The sequence below is a fragment of the Poecilia reticulata genome, chromosome 5, assembly GCF_904066995.2.
Source record: "Poecilia reticulata chromosome 5, P_reticulata-male-v2, whole genome shotgun sequence".
NCBI lineage: Eukaryota > Metazoa > Chordata > Actinopteri > Cyprinodontiformes > Poeciliidae > Poecilia > Poecilia reticulata.
The window spans coordinates 9,685,399-9,701,926 of NC_088834.1; the positions used below are offsets into that span (position 1 = coordinate 9,685,399).

General features: G+C 38.3%; 1 protein-coding gene across 1 annotated transcript; it reads right to left on the minus strand.

Moving 5' to 3' along the window:
- Nucleotides 1–1,811: 1,811 nt before the first annotated feature.
- LOC103464374 (protein Wnt-2b-A) lies at nt 1,812–11,726 on the minus strand. Its single transcript, XM_008408423.3, has 5 exons — nt 11,124–11,726; nt 7,756–7,976; nt 6,701–6,978; nt 4,907–5,171; nt 1,812–3,283 (listed from the first exon to the last, which is right to left on the minus strand). The coding sequence occupies exons 1-5, from the start codon at nt 11,282–11,284 to the stop codon at nt 3,054–3,056; spliced, it is 1,155 nt and encodes a 384-aa protein (XP_008406645.1). The 5' UTR covers nt 11,285–11,726; the 3' UTR covers nt 1,812–3,053.
- Between the last annotated feature and the right edge of the window lie 4,802 nt (nt 11,727–16,528).

Genomic DNA, 16,528 nt, shown 5'->3' on the forward strand with positions numbered 1-16,528 from the left:
GAGATGTTGTTAAACTGAGATGCTGATTTGATATAACTTTGTTGGCAGAGAATTCCTTTGATGCCACTCCTGTTATATTTACAGACTTCAACTGGGATCACATGTGGAGAATAAGGCACCACACAAATTGTTTTAAGTATGAGTAATAGTTAACTGTTGTTCCTTTATTGTTGGCGCAATTCAGCCAATTAAACAATAAATCAAGACAGTAAGCTTTATTATTTTTGTCCTCTGAATGCCACAGTCACAAAGAAGTATAAAAGGAGCTTTGGTTCCTTAAAGATACCATGAGGTCTTTATTGGTAATAAATGAAGTGTGACTTGGTATAAAACCAGTCAAATATTTCTAGATGAGCTATGCAAAAGTAAATTGCATCTAAAATGGTACATAGACTGAACTTCTATAACTCTTTTCCAGTCATTGTGACCACTCAAAGCGCTTTGCACCAGAGTCACATTCACACACCAATACGCAGCTTGGGGTTAAGTGCCTTGCCCAGAGGCACATCGACATGTTTCATTAGGAAGCTTGAAATCTAACCTACAACCTTCCGATCGCAAGACAACTACTCTACTCACAAAGTATACAGACTTGTCAGGTGTACTTCAAGACCTTTGCCCTGTTTCCCCCTGGACCAAAGCTTCACTTGGACAAAAGAATCTGGCCTCAGTCCAACCTGAACAATTTCATCATCAGATAAAATTTATTTTGTTGAATGAAAAAAATACCTAAATTTAAAATGTCTTCATTAACATACTCAAAAGCTGAACTTTTAATACAGATCAAACCCAGGAGCGTTTTAAATCAGTCAGAAGTTATTGCTTACAACTTTCACCTTTCTAATCTTTAAGAAAAACAAACCCACCTCAGACTACTGAAGAAATTGAAAACAGACTATTTTACTTGTAATTGACTTTTGACTTGGTGTATCATTTGGCTTTGTTTAAAGCACTTTCTCTTGGCTGTTGTTCGCATTGCGTGGTCTTGAAACAATTTCTTCATTTTTAATGTTCGTAGCTTGTTGTCAAATTCATTTAGGTCCATAAACCCTTCTAAAGACTTGTGTCTGAGAAGGCCTAACACTGCTGCTTTACCAGATGTTAGGCTGTCATATTTAAGATCTTGAGCCATTACAATGGTTTTTGTAATGTTTTGGCTCATTTCCTGACAATTGTAAGTTCTCAAGGAGCAGTATGAGACTAAGTGCTTGTGCACTGGGCTAAAAGCATAGACAAGATTATAATGTGCATTACTAAAGTTTCATACGCAACAACTTGAAAGATCTGAAAAGTCTGGTTTATATAACTGTTGAGCTCAGTTTAATCTGATGCCTCTAATTTCAGTAAAACGATCTTTCATAAGGTAGTTAATTAGTAAATAGAGTACCCCCATGTGTCATTTGATCTCGGTATAAATACAATTGTGACACCTGAGAGTTTTGTTGAAATTACAGAACAAACAGTATCATAAATAAGCTGGCAGGATCATGCTGTGGGAACGCATGTCTGGGAACGCATGTCAGGGAAGCTCATTACAGGGCGGGCGGACGGTGCTAAATATGCACAACAACCCTGGAAGAAAACCAGTTAGTTGTTACTTCTTCACTTAAAAAGGAGACATTCAGATGTCTCAGTTCATGCTCCTCTTGAAGGAGACTCCAAAAGCAGTACATGCATCTGAGCACAAATGTGATCCTTAAATTATGGGAGTATATTGTGGCCTCGTAGGATTAGCTGAAGGGTGTGGCCACGGAGAGGTATGCATCTTCTGATCTGTTATGTCTGCAACCCAATCTCAGACAAGACAATGGTTGGATGGATACAAATATTATAATTTATTTATTTCAGAATTCTGTAACGTGAAAGGTGTGTGCTACATTATATCAGTAGTACCCTTGTAATTTGCCTGTATCAGATACATTTCAGTTGGTTGGGAGCTACGTGCAAAAAATGTTTAATGGCAAGCAGTTATATAATTAATGATAATATAAGTTGTTTCCAATTTTGGAAATGGACCCGTTTGCAGTCTATTCTACTGTCCTGAACAGGAATTATTAATACCAGAATCTATTGATTCACATTTTTGTGTCATTATTTAAGGCAGACTTGAATGCATGAACATTGAAAACTACTACACACCAAATTCTCTACTGTTTAAACTTACTCAGCTTTGCAACTGAGTAAAGCTGAGTAAGTTTTACTCAGCTTTATCTTTCTCAGTACCTTACAAAGATAAATCCATTCTTTGTAAGGTACTGACAGTTCATAAGGTTTGTCACAAGCCGTCTAAGACGGGATCATCATTGTTTTCTCAAATGAGTCTTAATAACTGAATAAAAAAAAGAAATCTTAATTTCTGCCAAAAATGTAGTCTTTCAGAGACTCTTGTCTTTAACATCCCTGATAGTTGTTAACAAGAAATTCCCACAAAAAAACAAAAAAAAGACTTTTTGGCCACTCACTGAAATCACCTTCCCACTACTTACTCAAGATTGAATAAGGCAACATATGACCCTGAATTAATTAATCACAATGTCTCTGAAAGGCAATACTGTCTAAACAGGATTTTTGTTTTCAGAAAAACTTATCGGTTTTACTGCCCCCATGTAAGATATTTTGCCAACCAATACATTTCCAATTCTCAGGTATCTAGAATAAAAACAACAACATGCATGTCTACCGTCAATTATAAATGAGACATTGTCAGCAGCATTTTTTTTCTGTTACTTTAGATCCGGTATTTCTGTTATTATGGCTACGTCTCCCATCTTCAGATAAGAATGCATTGTGTCAAAGATCAAAATATAATAGTTTCATAATATATTCAACCATTTAATAACAAATAGTTAAGTGTCTCATAAATGGTCTTGTAAACTGTTCAATGGACTTCTTTTCCAGTTTCTTTCCTCCTCTCAAGGTTTAGGAAGTCCTTGCATGGAGAAGGATCAAAGCATCAAACGGCAAAGCCTTTGCAGTCACAAGATCCCACTTATAGGAAATCTTTAGAGCGAGTTCTTGAGCCTATTGTGGCTGTTTCTGGCCTTGCCTTTTTGCTAAGTTATGTCCAACCAATCGGGCCTCTTGTGCGGTTTGCAGGTGTGAATGTCCACTACGTCCTCACAGTCTTTGCACTCCACTGCGCAGCACCACTTGAACTTGCACTCACACTTGGTAACACGTTTGACACGCATGGTGTCGTAGCCTCGTCCACAGCACATGACCTCACAGCCATCTGTGCCTCTTGAGGACTTGCTGCAGACTCTGCCAGCTGTCCCCAAAGAGCCTGTCAAGTGATGAGAAGAGTATAATGACCAAATAATTTAGAGACTTTGAACTTAAAGAGGTTATATTAAATAGTTTCCACTTATCATTACTTTTTTTCATTAATTAGCTACATGCTTTAACAGTGTTACCCAAAAATGTATCATAAAATAATAACGTTGTGGTTTCACAATTAGAATAATGGTTTCATAAACGTCAATGTTTAAAAAAAAAAAAAACAAATAGCCTTATTCAGCGTACAGTTATCAAAATCTGGATTGACCAGTGTATATTTTACTGACACAAAAATAAATACACACAACTGACAAACCTGTGCTTGGGCTACTTCCAAGCGGTGCCACCACGCAGATATGGAACATCACTGTATCAAAAACTACTACTAAATGTAACATACCGCAGCATAGATTTCACAATTTATTTATGGTGAAATTGGTATTTCTACCAGTTGGCCAACAGCAGCAGATATTCTGATGCAATGATTTGTGTACCAAACCAAAATACCACTTTTCCCCTCACTATTCCAGAAGGTTCAGACTACCAGGCAAAATAGTTTCAGATTGTGGTCATATACTAAAGTGGAAAATCAGGCATATACTAAAGTGGCAAGTCAGAGACCACTATTAAGTTCACTTTTTTTTTTACAAGGTAAGACAGCATGTCCCTTTCAGTCAAAGTGCAACCAAGCTAAATGCTGGAAGGAGCAGAGGAATTTGTAAGATCAGTGCCATCACATCCCCTGCACATGCTAACCTCATCTAATCTGCTAACAGTGAACTCCGTCACGGTCTGCTGAAGGGGATGGATCTGACAACCGGGCAAAGCAAACATCAGGAATTAAAGGAGATGTGAGAGGTCAAATTATTGAACTTTAAGCTGTGGAGGAATTCAAGACTTGAGAGGATGGATTTCTACCCATTTTTTTTTTAAAGTAGTGCATGATTCACCATCTGTTTGTCATTTTTCAAAACGGTGTTTCAAAGAAAATCTAGATTTTAATTTTTTTTCCCCAATGTTTTAAAGAAACACCACAGGTCCATGGAAATGTTTTTTTCAGGCTTTTCAGATCGTCAGTGCTTTAAGAATATGCATAAACAGACGTAACTAGAATAAGGGCAACGCATGTCACCTTCCTTGGGGAAGGTCATTCTAAACCAGACACCTCACAAGTGTCTGGGCTACGGAGAAAAGAAACTAGACTGTTGCAAGCCTCAACATCCTCTTTTCAGATGGATGTTGCATTTCATTGTATAATGCATAAACTGCACACTAAATGGGTTTATGTTTCAGTAGGCTAGACATTTCAATGAAAAGTCTCATTTCTCTTATTGGCTTTTTTGTAATATTCAGATTTTCTGAGAAATTCTCCAGAGTCAAGTAAAGCTTTTTAGTTTTTATAAGTTGTAAGCCATATTAATAAAATACAATTACCATTTTATATATCACTGATTAATATATGAGTTTCAGGTTTTGAATTGAATTTCTTAAATAAATTCATGATCCCCAAAGTGTGAGACTTTGATATCTCAATGTACAGTTTTAAATCAATTTGGCCAATTTGAACCAATCTTTTCAGAAAATTGTACATCACAAACAACTTGCAATAAATTGAAACTCATTCACTTACCTGCCATCCGGTCCCTGACACAGTAATCTGGGGAGTTCTCCACATACACCAATTCGTTCTTGGTGGTTCCCTGGAAGTCCCTGTCAGCCACCATAAAGCCAGTCCCATCCTGGTTCATCGTCACTTCGATGGCCGTGTCGTACTTCTTCCGAAGGTAGTCCCCGGTTCGCCTGAAGTCAGACATAGCCAGCCAACAGGTTCTCAGAGAACAGGAACCACTGACCCCGTGACACTTGCACTCCAGCTTCATAAAGCGCTTCACTGCCTAGAGCAGGGGTCAGAGGTGACAGGGTGTTAAGCTGTTGATGTTGCCGGCTGGTGTAATCAGCTCTGCTGTTAGCTCTATTTAGAACTGAATTTATATCCTAAATGTGATCTTTCAAGATCACATTTAGGATCTTAAAAGATCAATAAACTTTGTATCGTCCTCTTGGTCTGCAGGCATGTGTATTTATATATAGATATAGACACAGTATTTTCTACATTCTCATTTTGGACATAATTTCAACTATGTGACAAAATTGTTAGTCATCTTAATGGTCAATCATAATCAGGAATGTGTTATGAAAAATTACTACAGTATATGTGAAGGAATTTTGCAACTATTAAACAAAATAACCAATTGAGAACTCTAACTTTTAAATAGGAATAATTTTGTTCCTTTCACTTATTTTCATATACAAGTTCCGGTGCACGTCCAGTTTTTTCCTAAAGTGAAACTCTTATAATGTGTAGATCCATCACACATTGAATGAACTTTTTCAAACTTTTATTCCTTGTATTTTTGTTTGTAATGGCTTATATATCATGAAAACTCCAGAATTTGGTGTCTTAAAAACTTTTAATATTGTGGAAAAGTCCAATATTTGACATTCATGATGGTACAATCTAATCAGGTAATAAACTCAAAGCAACAAAACTCTAAATGATCTCCTTCTAGGTCAGTAAGTTATACTGCTAACCTGTCAGATATTCAGGAGATATTCAGTCATTGACACCCTCAACAAGGAGAGTAAGCCACAAAAAATCATTGCTGAAGAAACTGGTTGTTCACAGAGTTATGAAGAAAAAGGTGCATCAGCAATAAAGATAATTGCAGACGGAGCTTCACAAGGAATGGGTTGAGGCTGCAGTCAGCACATTCAGACCTTATGCATTGTGGGTAACAGACATGGGCAACAGATGTCTCATTTCTCATGTCAAGCCACTCCTCAACTAGAGAATACATCAGACGTCTCATAGCTGGGCTGAAGAGAAAAAGAACTGAACATTTGGTTGAAAGTCCTCTTTTCAGATAAACATAAGGGGTGAATTTCATTTTGAAATCAAGGTCCCAGAGTCTGAAGAATCCACATTGGTGTTCAGTGTAAAGTTTTCACAGACGATGATGATTTGGTGTGCTTTATCATCTACTGGTTTTGGTCCATTGTCTTTGAAGCCCACAGTTAACACAGCTATCTACTTGCGTATTTTAGGGAACTTCATGTTTTTTTTCTGATGACAAGCTTTATGGAGATGCTGACTTAATTTTCCAGAAAGACTTGGCACCTGTATCCACTGTTGAGGTATGGTACCTTTGGCAGTGGTTTCATGACCAGGGTGTTACTTTGCTTGACTGACTGACAAACTTGCCTCCCCTGAAGCCTATGAAAAAATATTGAATTGCTTCACAATATTCAAAGTTTTGAAATGTCCCTCTTAGATTTGGACTTCTCTTAGGAATTAGGAAACATAACTTATTTTCTGACTTGCATCCAAAGTTGTAATTCTAAAATTAGAACTGCTGCTGCTCACCATCCGACCGCATCGGTTGTTGTGCAGGTTCATCAGCGCTCGCGCATCCTTCACCATCTTTTCTCTAGCATCCACGAAGGCCTTGGCAAATTTGATGCCATAGTTGATGTTATCGCTACAGCCCCCCCAGTCAAAGTAGCCCTTGTCGTCGCTTGCTTGGCCCCGCTTGAGACTGTCACAGTTGCAGATTTTAAGCTCGCCCTGACTGCAGGCCCTCGTAATGGCGTAGACCACTCCAGCTGAAGAAATGGCGTAAACGAATGCTGCTTCTCTGCTGCCTGTATGGAGAAATATATGTCAGCGTTAGAGAAAAAGGCAACACTTTTAATTTGATTTTGATTGACTTTTAAACGTCCTTTTTGCTACCCTAAGTCACCTGCAGTCATTTTGTTCTATTTTAGGATTTGAATTACTTAGTATTGAGTTTGAAATACAGGAACTTTTCCTCTGTATATTTTAAGTAGGAGTGCCATTATCAGACCATTTGTTCTAGATGGACCAGACAAAGTTGTGGCTACAGTGTCATGCCAAACAATTTTCCTTTTCCTTTTATTTTCTGTTTCCTTTTTTGTTTTGTTTTTCAATTAGAACAGATGGTGGCTTTCTGGGTCCCTGAACTGTGTTTTCATTTCAGACAAGAGGAGATTCTGGGGGTTATTTGGTCTGGCTGTTCCACCCTCCTCCTGTTCTCATTCCTGCTCACGCAATGAGGCAAAGCACAGGCGATATGTCAGGGAGTGAAGCTTTGTCTGGCTGCCAGATACATCTACCCAAATATTTACATCTTCTATTACTGTTTATACATCACCAGTGTGGATCTCTCGATCTGCTTCTTGTTTTCAGAGAACATTCACTTTCCCAATCTTCCTTCATTCCAGAGATGGTAAAATGCCCCCACAACACTTTCTCTTTCTGTTTGTATTCCAGGATAAATGTTGATTTAAAGTTTATTCTTTACTCGTGCGGCTTTTCTGAGGAAAAGGAACTCGAGCGTCATCTACATAAGCAACCACTGTCACACAGCAGCAGTGCACAGAGAGAAATCTCAGACTCACTTCGCAGCATCACCCTGCCAAACACAGTGTGATCGCGGTCCAGCGTGCTGCAGTTCCAGCGGTGGTATCTGAACTGGTGCTGGCACTCTTTGATCCACTCGCTGGCCCCCTCGCTAATGGACTGCATCAGGTCCGGGTGCCGCTGGCAGAGCTGCCGCTGCTTGTTCACCAGGCCGGGAATGTTGTCACAGATCACCCGAGCTCCCAGTGCTCCGATGTACCTGCCGTCACAGACAATGCAAATGAAGAGCGAGCGCAGTGTTTGATCAGAGTGGCACTTGTCACTTTGCGATTGCTGCTGCAGATTAACTTTTGCTTTCTCCTTTTTCTTTTTTTCTTGAGTTGGCTAAAACAATGTTTGGATGTTGGGTTACAAAACCGTTCATATATTTTATATGATGTAAAATTCAAATGGAAAGCAATCTGCCTAACAAACTCATGAGGCACTTAAATGTCTGATGGTGGGTTACTCATTACTCATATTTAAGAAATATTTGTTTATGTCAAAGTTTTCTATCCCAAGAAAGAACAAAGAAGTCTCATTTTGAATAAATTTGATCAGGTCAAATGTGTTCAAACTCCAGCTTACAGATTTAATTTCTAACAATTAAACTTGTACTCTGCCACTTTTTTGGAAACCCTGGGGAAGCTACATAAAAGGCACAAGAATAAATTCATATTTCATTGCATTTGAGTAATCTTACACTGAACAAACAAAAAACATTGAAAATTCTAACCTTTGAATGCATTCAATAGAAAAAATGATTCCAACATTGTGAAATAATTGTTTAAACAGAATCACTGGTGTCAGAATAAGTTTTTCATCATTTGTTTCCATGATCTGATGTCTCACTTGTTTTAGCAACACTTCAAAATGGGAAAGATTAGAAAATATACCAAGCAAGCCAAATGTATGTATCTTCAAAAATCAGGAAATGACTACAAGAAGAAAGCAACTCAAGCTGTGATGAACAATGAAGAGTTATAACCTAGGGTTACAGAGTCGCTATTACAGCAATTTACTGCAAATTTTTTGTGTACATTTTACCAGAGGTGCTGTAGATAATGAACTTAACTACATAAGTCTTTCACAGGATGAAGTAAGTTCGGAAGAAGAAAAAAACTATTGATTGTTCCACTAATTATGTTCTCAGTTTACTTTCGTGTTTGATTTTACACTTCTCATTTATACAGCCATATTTCATTCTAGCAAAAGTTTAAATTGAATTATGAACATGCAAATTTGAGTGTCAAGATAAAAATGTAAAAATGTTCATTGTTTAAGTTTGTTTCTTGTTTGATACGATTAAATGTTCAGGCAGCTGTGGGAAACTCAAACTGGAAAAAAGCAGCAAAAAACAAAACAAAACAAAAACAAATTCACATAAAAAATTTAGACTTCCTATTAATAATTTTACTTTCTGTTTATTATCCCTGAGTTTTTCAGCAGCCCATAAGAGTACGGATCATATGGTGGCATTGTTGGTGGGCTTCACTTATCAACAGCCACCTCCAGTATAAGTGAGAGCTCAGATCAACCATACGATCGCTCTAGGCTCCCCTCTCGCCTCTCTCCCTGTTTTGGCCTCTTTAAGCTCTGTTCTCCTTCCGGATATCATCCTGATGCTTAATCGCAGCCCCATTTGTGTCACCGGGCCACTGAAACAGAAACAGACCGAGCGGGCTGTTTCCACTCCTGTTATGGCTGTCCTTTCCCATTCTGACCGTGACAATCTGCCAGAGCAATAAAACAAAACAGAGGCACGACTTATGCTTATTGTGTTTATATTGTGTGATGTACAGAAAGAGCCCCGAGAGTTTCCAACAGGACACAGAGAAAAAGAAAGTGAGGAGCGGTTCATTTAGGGAGATTTATGGTGATCGTCTTAATTACTTTAGCTGCTAAAACAACAGAAAGCAGATACTGTGCAATATCATTCAGCATTTTTAACAGTAACACTATTCAAAACAGAAATCTAACAGGAAAGAGATTAGGAAACTAAAAATTCATCAGATTCCATTTTCTTGCAGGTGTGATTTCAAGTTAGATTGGATTAAAGGTGCTGCTTCTTCTCCAGGATTTTTTTCTTCTTCTTTTGAGAGCATTTAAAATCCATAAGAGAAATCTTCAAGGGGCATTTACTCATGCACCACTGCCTGCACCTGCCACCTATACTCTGAGCATGAGAGGTGGATAGGGGAACCTCTCTTCACACCATTAATCTTCAGAACGCTGTTGCAGGGAATATCTCTCTGTGCAGTGACATGCAGAAGAATAACATAAACACACAAAGAGTCAAAGATCTTTTAAAGACATGGGAGAGTGCACATATTTAGATAAAGTAGATGAACTTGAATAGTTTTAGTAGCAAATCAATGGAAATTCGCACACAAAGTTATATACATATATTAAGTATTTATTTGATGATGTTTTAGATTATTTGGCTTTTACATAACACCATACAGACACAATTTTATGTTATGTCCATAATACAACCTATATAATCCTACGGAAGACTGCTGACTTGACAGTTATCCAGCAGACAGTCTACAAGGAGTGTAAGCTTTAAAAGGTCATTGCTAAAGAAGCTGACTGTGAACAGAGGGTTGTGTCCAAGCACATTGATGGAAAGTTGTGTGGAAGGAAAATTGTGTAATAGAGAATTATGCACAATCAACTGGGGGACTGTGAAACAAAGCCATGTCCGACCACAAGGGAGATTCACAAGGTGTGGGCTACAGCTGAAGTCTGGTTTCAGGAGTCAGGATGTAGGCTTTCACTGTATCACTCATCTTAAGCCATTCCTGAACCTTAAACAACATCCAAAACACCATACATGGACCGAGGAGAAAAAGGACAAAGCTGTTGTGGTCAAAAAACAATTTTCTGATTGAAGATTGTTTTGCCTTTCACTCAGAAATCCAAGTCTACACATGCTTGTCCTGGCCGGATCTTGTCACTGAGCAGCTCTCTACAAGGGAATTTGACAATACATGGACTTGGCACCTTACTACCCTGCCTAACATTCCAACTCCTGGTATTATGACCACAGTGTCACTGTGCTTGATTGACCAGAAATTTTCTTTGACCTTTGTTGTCCTTATTCAATATTTAAATTTTATGATAAACTGAATTTTAGGATTGTATCACCTGCAGGCCATGATCATGTAAATAAACATTTAAAATATGTGTGCCATGAGAGTTTTAATTTGAAATTGAATTACTAAAAAAAAAACAAAAAAAACTTTCATTTATTTTTACGTTAATTTACAGGAATGTGAATAATAAAAATCCCTCCAAACATTTTTGCAGCAGCTACATGTCCAGTTACATAAGTTCAAAAATAATACTTCAAGATCAAACTCACCACCACGATGAATCAACTCGGGGTGTGAAAATGAGTAGGAGCAGAATAAAAATGGGCTTGGCATGATGTTGCCTCTTAGACCCATTTCTAATCGCCATCGCACTTCTGTTGTCTGATAAGCTCCTGGTGTTCATCGGGGAAATCATTTTTCTTCTTCTCATGTGTTGGTAAAAGACGTACAGTCAGACGTGAAAGTCCCCGGTGACTGTCCGCCGTCCATCATCGGCGGATAAAAAGAACTTCACAACGAGGAAAAAGTGGTTTCAGTCTCCATTGGCTTTCCAAAGACAATAATCAGAGCGAAGTTTGGATCAGCACATCTGTAACCACCTTCATTGGCACTAGAGATTGGTCGTAATGTGTGATACTTCAGTGCGCCGTCGCCAATAGATGGGACGACATTAGGTTTAGTTCCCCTGTTGAGCCTCAGGATGAAGTTCGGAAAAGTTGGAGGGACTCAAAATCGACAGACTCAACTAATAACACAGTCCAGTGGGAGGAATATCAGAAACGGGGACAGATCCAGTGCTCGCCTTTCCACCAGCAGCCGGGAGAGAAGATGCGCACGGAGAGGCGCAGCGTTCTGCTTTGGTGCGTCAGCTGTGCGCCACCCCTCACTTCTTCCCTCGCCCTGCCCTGACTTCCAAAATGACAAACAGCGGTTGTGAATTTGATTTGAACTGAAAAGCATTGTGATGAACTTTTGCAAACGAAATTCTGTTTTTTAACACAAACTTTACCTGTGAGCGCATCCTTCCACAGATTGAATAGTTCCCAGATTTTAAAATTATATTTAAAAAGATGCAGTTTCATCAAAAATGCAAAGGCTTACATTTTTGTAAAAAAAAAAAAATAATAATAAATAAAAAACAGGACTAAAATTGAAGCATAACACTGACAAATGAAGCTTTGTCTTTTCTTTTCTCGTAGTTTTTTTTTTCTTTTTTGTTTTGTTTTTTCACCTTCCTAGCTTTTGGTCTTTCGGGCTACCTGTGTATTATCAGAATCAAAATCAGGCAATGAAAAGCTGTTGTTAATTATTCTTCTCATTGTATTGTACAAATGTGTTTATCAGGAAAATAGTGTAAAAATAATATACAGCCGTATGCATAACGCCGCACAGGTAAAGCAGTTGTCAGTAATTTGAGAAAAAACGGGGCAAAACAAACATTGAGAAAACCAGAAGCTTCTCCAAAATGAACGAAGAGACGGTCGGTATCTTTAGTGGATCAGCCACTAAAGATACCGACAGCAATAATGAAAGAGTTGCAGAACTTTCTGCCAGGCACTTGTGTTGTCCTTGTGAGAAAAATATTGTTAGATCTACTTTGATGCACGGAATGAAATCTGTCTTTACCTTCACTGTTCCAGCAGACACTGGAGGGTTTTGAGGCAAAAACTGTTTCTCTTCAGCTCAGATGATTAATTAAAGATCTAATGAAAATGAAAAATAAATAACCCATTGTCATTAAAACAAAAAAGCTTGAGCTATTTTATATATATTTAGGGTTTTTGAGGGCGCTGCTTTCTGTTCAAGTCCTTGTAATCCTTCTTTCATAAACAGTGGTATTGGGGAATCTGCATGGTGCATGTGAGGCTAAATGCAGGTTATTTCAGAAAGAATATGGTTTATTTTCACCATGACTGCAATTCCACAGGAGATGATTTCTAACAATCACTTTGCTTTAAAAACTTGTGTTTCATACTATTCAATCCATAAGGAAGTTTTTCTTTGCATTAATGGCATAACAGCTCAGACTATGTGCCAAGTCTTAATTTTAAGCTAATTTCTTTCACAAAAGCAAAAGCTCCTAAATTTCCTGAAGAGAGAAGAAAGCACACTTAAACCAAAATTAAGAATTTTCTGGCCCTTCCACAGAGAAACTTTACAAGTGAGCAGAATTTACAGAAATAAAAATTTGAATGTTTCACCTAAGTCCATGGCCTGAGCTAAATTTGGTTATTTAAATTGACAGTTCTAAAACATAAATGTGGCATCGCAGGTGTCCTTTGGCACACGTTATCTCTGTCATTTCTCATATTGCTCAGTTTTTCCCATGTTTGGTTATATGCCCATAATAGCCTCTGTACGTTAGAAAATGATTAATAAGTCAATGAAGATGCCTCCATGCCATGTGCTGCAGGGAGAGGGGAGTAAAATATCCTCCCCTCAGTTCCAAGCACTTGAACCTCTCTTGTAATGCCACCGGAGTGCATGTTTGTAGTTCAGCTCATATCAACAGTCTCAGTCCAGAGACGGGTTTGTCTGGAAACATCTGACCCACCTCAAGGACATTTTCAGCTTATGTCCCTGAGACTTCAGTGAGTCACTTAAGTATATGTGACAGGTAGAGATAGGCCCAGAGAAGAAGATACGATGTTCCCGCTGTGTGCAGATGAAGTGTGAGAGGTCATTTTAATCAGTGCAAATCCAGGGGTGTTAGTGCTGGATCGAGGTAAAGGTCAATAACAATGCAGCTGCCTAAAAATACTTCAGCTCAGGCAGCCACTTCAATAAGGCTGATCTGGGAGCTGGGACGTCGTTATGAAATACGTTACCATACAATCCAAAAATCCTTTATTCTCAAACAAAGGCCCGTCGTGCATTCTACGCAGCGCGGTCACTAAGCATGCTCTCTTTCTGCTGCCCAGCTGTTTGTCCTTCTTTGGTAGTCGGATCTAGATTTGGAGCCAAAAAGGGATCCTCATTACATGTGACCCTTGCTTTCTTTACCCTGGGACGAGCTATGGATTTTACAGTGACAACTCTATAACAAATTGCTTTACAGGCAGCAGGTGATGGTGGCCATACCACTCATCATCCAGCCCACCCTCCACTGGTGACTCGCTTTGAGGCAGCTCCAGCTGTGGTCTTTACGGGGCCGTGTGTGGGGTCTCTGCTCCTATTCTGGACCCATTAAATGCCTGGAGATAAATTTAGATTGAAACAGACAAAAAGGAAGAAAATTGATTAGGAGGAAAATAATGACAAATAGTGATCATATCCTACAAGTCAAGAGAAGCGGCAGCATCAAGTTCACAGAGAAAACATTTGTAGGGGATTCTGTTCTTCCTTGAGGCAAGTCTTTAAAAAGAAGGCTGTAAATTTATGGTTTAACTCCTGACAGGTTATGCGCTCCCTCCTTGACCCCAGTTTCACAATCTCATTTACACAACATGGAACTGCAGATATGTGGTCAGCTTGATGTTGTAGAGCAAGTCAGCACTTGGGAACTCTACACTAAATAAATATGTGTCTGCAGCAGTCATTTTCAAGTTCAACTTCATTTATTTATGGATCTACACATTCATGACCCCTGAATCTTTCATATCTTTCTCCTGTTATAACCACAGACCTCAAAGTATTTTATTAGGATTTCATGTGAGAGAGATACAAAGTGATTCATACTGGTGGTGAAGTGGAGGAAAATGTTTTCTTTTTCAATTGCATTTACACATAAAAGTCCTTTAAAATATGTTTCTTGCACTTTTTCATGTTTGTAAACAGAATTTTTTTGTCTTTGTGTTTTGTAGCTTCTAACTTTAGTTCTTCCAGCCTTGGATTCATTGGTTGCTTTGGATTCCAGTTTTGAATGATGGCTTAAGCAGTGCTCCATGTGAAGCTTACGACATTGCTTAGCAATCTAAACCCGCTTTTAACTTCTCCACAATTTGACTTCTGGTCTGTCTGCTGTTTGTTCAATCATGGCCTCTAAAATTACACACAGGTGGACTAATAATTACAGGACTTTTGAAGGGAATTACACAATATGTTATATAGTATTATTATATAGTGGAATCAAAGTAGGTGGCCTGGTACTTATAATACATACAATATTTTTCACATTCTGAATCAATCTTTATTGCCTTTCCTCTATTTTACAATCATATGACAGCTACTCTGTCATAAAATCTTCATTAAATATATTGCGGTTTGAGGTTATGTGACAAAACCTTAAACCTAAAGTATCGTCAAAATTTTGTTGGACTTCACTCTAAAGTGTTTTATCACAAGCATGTATCTTTTTTTATCATATTTTGACCACAGAAAATCTCCTCTTTATTTATTATTCCATTGTTTTCTTGTAGATTCTTGCTATTGGGTAACACGTCTGCGGTATTTTACTTTTGCGAACAAGAGCCTCTACTTGTGCTTCAACATTGCACCCTAACAAATATGTAAACGAATATTTATTAATGTCCACTTGCTGTTGTTTGCAAATGGACTCCGTGTGAAATACAACATTTTCGGAGATGTTCAAAGAGCAGTTCTCACAGCTCATCGGTGTGAGCTTGTGTTTACAGAGGCCTGAGAAGCTGAGAAGATGAGGCTTTACAGAACGACTAGGCGTGCCTGTTCTGGATTTAGGATGCAGCTTTTCTGTCCTACACTGGAATGTTAATTAGGTGAGCTGAATGAAAGAGAGGTGACCCGTTCCGTTAACCAGCTAACCCTTTTCCCCAAGAGCCAGGAGGGGGATTCAATGTGTCGGAAAAGCCAAGTCAGCAAGTGCCTGTGTGGGTGTGTGTGTGTGAAGGAGACACAGAAACAATATGTGCTCCGACATTGCTGACTAATCTTCTCTTAATTTTCTTTTCTTAAGTAGCTTCACTTTTCACAGCGTACCACACAAGCACTGTTTACTGATTGAAGCAACATCGGGTATAGAACAAAATAACATTTCTGTCCACTTTTAAGATTTCACAACTTTTCCGTGCAAACAACAAGCTGCTTTTGATGTTTGGAGGAAAAGAAGGATTTCAAACAGGGAGATCTACTTCCTCATGTGCAGCTGACTATGCCATGCTGAAACAAACTAAAACATTCAACTGAACTCAAATATGTATTACTCTCCAGCTTATGTTAAACGTAAAACTCATTGGATCAAGACAAACAACTCGGTATAGATACAGAAGTCTTTGTAATGGAACACGTCATGTAAATATGTAAACCATAAGTAAAATGTAATTCTAAGAAAACTAAAGGAATAGTGTTGCATTATGATGAAAAAAGTCAACCGAACAAAAACATATGAAACAGTGGCCTCTGGCGGAATTTCAAGGACAGTGCAACTTTGCAACTATTGCTGGTAGTCATTAAAGAGATAAGGAACTTGCTCCACTTTAAAAGTAGAAATGGACCAAAATAACACATTAATTTATTTTTATTACCCATTTTGTCCTGTTCAATGTTTCCTGACTTCCAGATTCAGGGTCTGTTCCAGCTGTCATAAGGACAGACCCAGTGGACCAATCATCAGTCCATCACAAATCTACTGTCCAGGTAAAGAATTAAAGTACTTATAAACTCTATACAAAAGAGGCCATAATGGTTTAACACATCAGACTTTTGTTTTATGAAATATACACAAACCTTATAAAGTTGTCAATTACAACAAAGACAC